General features: G+C 43.2%; 1 protein-coding gene across 6 annotated transcripts in view; it reads left to right on the forward strand.

Moving 5' to 3' along the window:
* LOC113214724 (uncharacterized) overlaps positions 1–8,446 on the forward strand; it is a 58,570-nt gene that overhangs the window by 35,900 nt on the left and 14,224 nt on the right. For 5 of the 6 annotated variants that reach the window (XR_008012167.1, XM_052275303.1, XM_052275299.1 and 2 more), the window contains 2 exons: positions 6,876–6,941; positions 7,036–7,207. Coding sequence is in view for 5 of the 6 variants with exons in the window: in XM_052275303.1 (XP_052131263.1) it covers positions 6,876–6,941; positions 7,036–7,207 (238 nt within the window). In the remaining variant the exon portion in view is untranslated. The remainder of the gene's footprint in view (positions 1–6,875; positions 6,942–7,035; positions 7,208–8,446) is intronic. The other variant, XM_052275302.1, reaches the window with a different exon arrangement.

The raw sequence follows: 8,446 nt of genomic DNA on the forward strand, positions 1-8,446 counted from the left end.
CTGAAAGACTGGACCAGCTGAAAGACTGGACCAGCTGAAAGACTGGACCAGCTGAAAGACTGGACCAGCTGAAAGACTGGACCAGCTGAAAGACTACTAGACCAGTTGAAAGACTGGACCAGTTGAACGTTTCTCTCTTCCTCTTACACGGACGACGGACAGACAGACGGACGGACGGACACGAGAGCGGTTGCATAAGCCCGCTTTAATGCTTTTTTAAATGCAGAAGGGCGGGTTAATAATGCTTTTTTAAAAGCAGAAGGGCGGGCTAAAAATAGATTCGGAAAGAAGAAGAAATTTGACGTGTAATAGGCCTTTGACACGGCAGTGGCAGAGTACTGCGCGCGAAGAAAAATTCTCAAAAACATGGTTTTGACCCTTACTCCAGCAGCCGACACTTCTGTGCGGATAAGACCACGATTAACATTACAATCGGGCTAAGTAAAAGGTCTATTACACGTCAAATTTTATGAGCTTTCCCATTATCTTCTCCGTTTTAACCTCAGACGTATACTTCTTTCACGTAAGCCTTCCCCATTACGGTATCTGGGACTAACCCTAGTGCGTTTCGAGCGAGGGGTAGATAACTCCTGATTTGGGTGAAAAATTTCAGGAGTTGAATTTAAATTGGCTTGAATTGAATTTGAATTGGCTGAATTGTTTTTGAATTGGTTCGAATTATTGCTATTTTATTTTACTGAGTTGCCGTGAATTGACTTAAGTTTGCTTGAATTAACTTGAAATAAAGGTAAATTGTCTTGAATTGGACTGAATTAGTTAAATTATTTCTGAAATGTGTGTTGAATTACATTGAATTGGTCTGAATTAGTTCGAATTGGGCAAAATTAGAGGTGTATACAATTATTAGCAGGGGAGTTATCCACGCCTCGGTTTCCAGGCCCTGAATAAACTTTGCTAAAATATTTTTTCCTGATTCTGCTCGATCTGACCTACATCACTCACAGCAAAATGGGCATACCACGAGGGGTGGATAACTCCTGAATTGGGTGTACAAATTTCAAGAATTGAATTTGAATTAGCTTGAATTGAATTTGAATTGGTTGAATTGGTTTTGAATTGCTTTGAATTATTGCGATTTTATGTTACTGAATTAGCGTGAATTGGCTTGATTTGAATGTAAATTGTCTCGAATTGGACTGTATTAGTTGAATTAGTTTTGAATTCGTTTGAATTAAATTGCATTGGTCTGAATTCGTTTGAATTGGTCAGAATTAGGGGTGTACACTTGGCAGGGGAGTTATCCACCCCTCGGCATACCAGGTACATTGATAAATAAAGTGTGCAGCTGGTATGCACATGGTAGTGTTCAACTCTATGGTGCACACTCTTAGGTGTTGGACGAGAAATTTGAATACTGAAAAGTGTTCAACAGTAGATTTAAACACTTTAAAGGGTGTAAAGCTTAATTGTCAACCCCAGAGTTGCACAGTGTCAAGTGTGCAACTTTACGGTTCTACACACACAGAAAGCTTACGTTCATATCTTCCTGAGTTCTGTGTACGTCCTCTGCTGATGCATTTTTTAATACGACGGTGTGAACTAATTTGTTCATACCGGCGTATTAAAAATGCGTAAGCAGAGCACGTACACAGAACTCAGTAAACTCTGAATAAAAAGGTTCACAAGCTTTTAGTGTGCACATTTTAGTATTCAAATATCCAGTCAAACACTTCAAAGTGTGCAACATACTGTTGAGCGCCTGCATGTGCAGTCTAGTTGCACACTTTTTTTTAAAGTGTGACTTAGGGCGTTTCATTGTAAGGAGTCAGGACGTGCCTGTTGGATACGAACTTTAAGTGAACTATCCAACGAGACCACCCGAAAGTGTCTCCGACGTCGTGAACCATACGCGAGTCGCGCTTTACTTTTGTCGTTTTCGCGTCATTTCGGTTTCGACGGGTCCTTTTCCCGCTGCGACGCCCCAATTGCGCAGCGCCCCGTCGTTCATAGATAGCCGAGGCTAAGTACTTCATATTTGACATGTCACCAGTGACGCGCACCGTAACGTTACGAGTAGGCGCGTAACGCTCAAATATCAGTCGTACTTAAGCTAAAAAGGTCTTACTTTTTCTCGCTCGGTGATAACCTTTAGTATCGATAAGCACGCGCATTGATAACATTTCAGGGCAAGATGTGAAAAAATAAAAATATCACCAATTCGAGCCTATACGCCTGTTAATTAACTAGGCAGTCTTAGCTTTCATGCATGTGATGCGGTAAGCTTAGCTTTACACCCAGAAAAATCGTTTCTTGTTTGAAGTAAATTTTTCCTTGTTTCAAGTGCACTCTGACACAAAATCAAATTTACACTAGAAACCATCTGTTATTTTCTTTTGAACAAGAGAAATGTCACATTTCAAGAGCTATATTGCGGGGTGGAAACTCCCTCTTAAAGTGTACACATGATTCCCGAAATCCTTGATTCCCAGTGATTCCCGTCCACTAATCTGCTTTTCTTAGGTTTTCTAGTCGTAGAAAACGCCAATTTCGACTACCTTGTACGAGTTCCACTAGTTTTCCGCTTATATTAAGCGATTTCTGTTGATTTTGATGAATTTTTATCCTGATGATTCCCAGACAAGTGTACACATGATTCCCGGAGTTATTGCCCCCTCGTATATTGCCTTGTTTCAATGGAGATTTCTATCTTGTGTCAGCTTGTTCTTGAATCAAGAAACTATTTTTCTGGGTGCAGGTGGATTTGATCAAAACGGGGATTTCGAAAAATTTTCCACATGTTGTATGGTATTGGCATACCAATTTTATTTTGAAAGACGCTAACTAGCGAGTCACACTAGTGTGACCCAAGAACGCTGCTCACTCACTTCTGTTGTTATTCTCTACCGCACGCACGAGTTAAGGTGGGCTTGCCTATTGCCCCAGTCCACAGCACAGCGCGCGAAACACTGTTTATCATATCCTTCTAAGCACCAAGCACCACAATGTTGTTGTCAAAAAAGAACATTCACTGATAACAATCTCGGAAACAAAGTTTGTGACCGAAAACAGTGACTTTTGTTTCGATGTTGTTTTGCCCGTGGGAAAGAACACTAGAAGGACCAGACGGGTCAAAGTGACCCCTTTTCATTTTTAATTGCCAAATGAACTACAAATTAATTTTTTGACCGGCTCATCACTTTCCGACTTTTCACGTACTTCCGAAAGACGCTTGGACGCAAAATATGAGGACAAGAACATTCAAACAAATTACTACTTTTACCTAGAAAGGACCGAGGGGTAATTTTTGCCACGCACATTTCCGTCAATGCCAAATTGGTGAAAAATATGCGTGGATCACACTCCCGCTTTTGAAATAGGGTAAGGGGCCCAGTAGTCGACAGTTTAAGAGCAAGGCTTTGCAAAATTGCCTACAACGGAGCGAGGGTGTACGGTAGCGTCAAGGAAAAATTTCGGGGGTGTAGTGGAAGGGTTAAACTTAATACCCCATGGGTCGAAAATAGAAATAAATACATTTTTGTACACAGAAATGTGTAACAAAAAACAATGTTCATTGGCCCAGAAGTCGACACCTTTGGCCCAGTAGTCGACACTGCCTGGCCCAGTAGTCGACACTCAGTCATTTTACCCTGATTGCCGTGTCTGACGGGTCCCTGCAGCCTGACTAGCCTGCCTCTGCCTCTCGGTCGCCTGTTTGGCCATCAGGGTGTCCTTCTCGGCCCTCTTTGCGAGGTGCTGTTCGGCTTTTTCGGCCTTCAGACGACCTTTTTTGAAATATGGTGAAAACAGATTTTTTCTGGTTCATAAAAACGTCGTTTTTCGGCTACATATCGGAAAATATTTGCCTTAGCGCAATTAGTCTGAAATAAAACCGTGCCGTCTCGTCAAAGCGCACCTAATAATGTATAGGACGACACGATGTGACATACGAAAACCGGGAGTGCTAGCCATAGCTTGGTAAGTAAACCTTATTTTGTCACCCAAAATGTCTTGTGGGCAAACTGAAGATGTTATCACACAGCTTATCGACTCCTGAGTTATCTCCCTATATAAATTCCACACCGAACCGCATATAGCCGTTCCTGGGATTATGCCTACGGGGGTCCAGGGGGGCGAAAAGTGTCAATTTCCCTCAATGACCTAACTTCGAACCCTTCGAGAGGGGTTGAAGGTCAGACAATGAGTCAGAATGGACTGTGCCGCAAGTCTTGGGATATCTTGAAGTACTTTATTCCAGGTATACTTGTCCAATCCCAGGTTTTCACTCCACCCTAGTTGGTCAGCCGCCCGGACTGGCGCGACTGCGGCGGTGCAATTGGGGTTCCACCCCTCCCCCCTTGTGTCTGTTGACACTTTTCTCAGGCAACCAGGGCACATTCCCAGAGAAATGCTCTACACAAATGGGGCACTGAACGCAAACTCTATCATTCGGCACAGTATTGACACCTGGTGCTTTCCTGATGTCATTATGATGTATTACGAACAAGAAAATAAATGACACACAATCCCAACAACATTTCACGTTGACAAAGGGCCCTAGTTGTCGGAATTAGCCCGTATGAAGGCAACACACACTCAAAATAAAGTGAGTGTCGACTACTGGAACAGATGTCTTTTTCTGGCCCAGTAGTCGACATCGCCATTATTTACGCCCCTGACCGAAATTTTCGACAACCTAAATGGGGAAAGATAAAACATATCTTTGACAACAACACAAACGTCGTCCGGAACCGCTCGGGTGAATGGCAGCCTCACAGAACCTTCCGAGCGAACACCTGTCCACTACTCCGTAGCTAAGATATGATAGCTCGATGTGAGAGACGAGCAGTGTTCTGTGCGAAGCGCTACCAACCGGCTCCCGGAGGTGGCACAGAATCGGCAATAGGTTCCTTACGATCTCAATAGAGTGCGCTACAACCCGGCAAAACGCGCGAGACTCTAACGTTAACTAATTCGCGGGAAATCGATCGCAAAGCTGGAAGTGTCGACTACTGGTGTACTGTCGACTACTGGGCCCCTTACCCTACACATGTTTTCTAAAAGTCGAACATTAATTTTGAAGTTTAAAGATGTCTAAAATGTTGCGAACAGATAACATAAATAGCTGTAAAATTGGGAAAAAATGTGTCGAGCAGGTTGTCTGTCTCGAGCAGGTTGTCTGTCTATCTTTTCACATCTTGAATCTACTCCATGTCACTTCATGGAATCAGGTACCTTGAAACACACAAATTCTGACTCATGAGCCATAAAACTGCAGCCTTCAAGCCACAAAACGGCAATAAATCGTCGAGGGGTCAAAATGACCCCTCCGGTCCTCCTAGGTATATGGAAATCCCGGCCCTCCCCATGGGAAATTTCACCTAGAATCCACGTCGCATCCACGTCCAGAAGGGTCAAGAGGTGCAAATGCATCATCCAGGAGGTTCATCGACACGCCCAATCTACGTAGTATCTACCTAGACTGTAGGAGGAATTATTGATGTAGAAAAAGTACCTCCCATCCACGTGGACAGCGCGAGGTTTTATTGAGTGAAAATCACCTAGCATTTACGTTGATGGGACGCTGATTTGAAGATGCCATAATATCTACCTAGACTCTACGTCACAGCACGCAGCTGTGAAGTCTCCTTAAAAGACATGTAACAGACGGAGATAGTCAGGTACTCCTCAGAAAAGCGCGCGGATTATCAGAACCAGGCTCAGAATTTCAAAAATTTGTTCACGTCGATTGTTGATTAACACTTCCGGACAGTGGCTCAGTAGCGCGCATATAACTGTACGACTGGCAACACGAGGGACCACCCACGTGCTATCGTATGCCCACTAGCTGAAGCGCGCCCTCTGGCGACTGTGATACCTGAACATCAGCAGAGGGCGCCACTGGTACACGGAGAAAAATAATTTGTTCATCCAACTCATACGTAGGTTGATATAGGAATCACTAACTCTGTTGGGTTGTGAGAACGAACTAATTCGTTGTCTCATCCAAGTGTTCGCTAATGCAACGCAAAATTCGTTGGAGCAGCGAACACATCGCTGAGAGAGCGAAGGCGATCGTTGATTCAACTAAAAACGCTTCCGTTCCAGCAATCACATTTATTCACTTCGTCAACGATCTATTCGCTCTCACAACTAAGAATTCGTTCTACCAGCAAACGCTTGATTAAAACAAGGGATATTTTGTTCCCACAACGAATTCTTTTTGCAAGCTCCAAATCAACTCAAACATGGGTTGAAGCAACGAATTATTTTTTTCCGTGTAGTTTGGCATGGTAATAACGCGCGGGAGGTCTCCTCGTCAACAACCGGACAAGTACCAGCATGTCCTCTCCCATGTCGTGCACGCCCGATGGGAGGGTCCAGTCACAGAACATATTTGAATCATGTGTGCACTTGAGCACCCGGGCGGTACAAAGGGCACCTCTGGACTTAACTATTTGTTTAACATAACTTTAATTTGACTAAACAAAGACAACCATACATGTTGATTTGTTCCTCCACCGCGATATAGTCTGCCCGACCTAGCAGCAACGTTGCGTCCACGTAGAAAACGACCCCTTATTAATCACGTTGCATCTACGTGGAATCCACGGTCAAAATCTCCACCCCAGCAACGCTCCGATCTATGTTGTACCGACCTAGGCCATACGTCCTGTCGACGTTGCTGCTACGTGCGTTTCCCATGGGGCTTCTAGTGTTGAGTTGTGCGTTGTTTTGAACCGAAATGTGTAACAAAATTATCCACACTTTTCATGTACATTTACAACATTACAGCAAAGTAATACCAAGTTTTTTTCTGAGGTGGGCCAATATGCCCCGAATATAACTCGTTTCAAGAGGGTTTAAACGAATGTAACATTGTTGTTATAAACTGGAGGTGATAATTATTTTAACAGTGCAGGCCGACCTAGAAGGCAATCCACCCGAACTTATTGTGCGTGCAGTAAACCACAACTACAGAAGTGAGCGGAGTTAATCAGCCACGTATTATAACATCATTATCAAGTACAAAAATAAAACATGATTCTCTTGTTGGTCCATGTTTCATATTGACAGGAGTGGAGCATAACTCAGTGACATGTGATGCTTGCAAGGAACACCCTGTGAAAGGATTTCGATGGAAATGCAAAGTATGTGCGGACTACGATCTCTGTACAAAATGCTACATGAGCGACAAGCACGACACATCTCATCAATTTTATCGAATGACTACATCAAAATCAAAAAAGTATGTTGGCAATTTACGTCCCACGCGTAACTGTTTTCACTGATCTTTGAATTCTGACAGCATCCGTATATTCATCATAAACACGCTGCAATAGTAGTGGGGGCTCTGCGAACTTTATCTGCGTTAGCCCATAAGAGTCAAGTAGTATACAGTTCAGGAAGCACAAACTATTCTTAACAAAACGACGCATAAATTCCCAGATCGCTAAGCCCCCTCTGAAGCTTTTTTAAAGCAGAAGAGGGGGCTAAAACGCGAATACAATCAATGTTAGTTTTTTATGCCCATTACTTGTTCGTTGGACCCATTCAAATCTACTTGCAACCCATGTATTTTACAAATCCAGCAAAAGGCAGGGTTTGTGTCATACACTGTGAAAAAAAATATTTGTCAACTTACGACAAATTTCATAATAATTAATTACAACATCTATTCCCCATCCTAGCCAATAATTCAACATCGCTCTATTTGAGTGTGGAATCTAAAACCTCGCTTAGTTTAAGCATTAAGACTGAAACCTCGCTGCCTACTAGAATTAAACTTGAAAACCCCACAAATGCTCTGTTATTTAGTTGGAATACTTTAATACTAAAATATTTGTGGTCCCTAAGAGACAGTTCTGTGAAATATATTTGTTGCATTGTACAGTAGAGACCATGAACTAAAATAATACGGGGCCTTACCTTACACACCGCAAATTCATCAATGTTCGGCCCAACAACACTTTGGGGAGGGTTGGGTACTTTGATTCAACCCAGAGTATGAAAAATCTACAGTGTAACTTTGTTTTTGGCCTCTGAAGGAAGTAGAGGAGCACTGATCCCATCCCTTGATTTGGCTAGTCCACTGGGGTTATAGCAGGTTATTATAGTCTGTGCAGAAAGCCTCACCACAAAAGTAGACTCAGACTAATGTTGAGATGCACTAATTCAGTTTATGAATAGGTGTTCACACTTTGTATAGGCGCGGTAGACGGCGAGCGTCGACGGGAGTCGATTGTCACGGCCGGGATCATTTCCAAGTAAAAATAAATCTGACTTTACATCTTGCTAAAAGTTGGAGTAATTTCTGGTCGACATGTTTGCACGACTCATTTTTTCTAACCGCACCAGTGGCGGATTAAGGTCCGGCTGACAGGGGGGGCGATGTACTGTCGGTTGCCTACATACAGGGGTTTTGTGGTGCAAATTGCCTACCTTTCAGGCGGCTATCTAGAGACGACAGGGGGGGCGATCGCCCCCC

Source organism: Frankliniella occidentalis, unplaced genomic scaffold (assembly GCF_000697945.3).
Source record: "Frankliniella occidentalis isolate FOCC.00 unplaced genomic scaffold, Focc_3.1 Scaffold566, whole genome shotgun sequence".
NCBI lineage: Eukaryota > Metazoa > Arthropoda > Insecta > Thysanoptera > Thripidae > Frankliniella > Frankliniella occidentalis.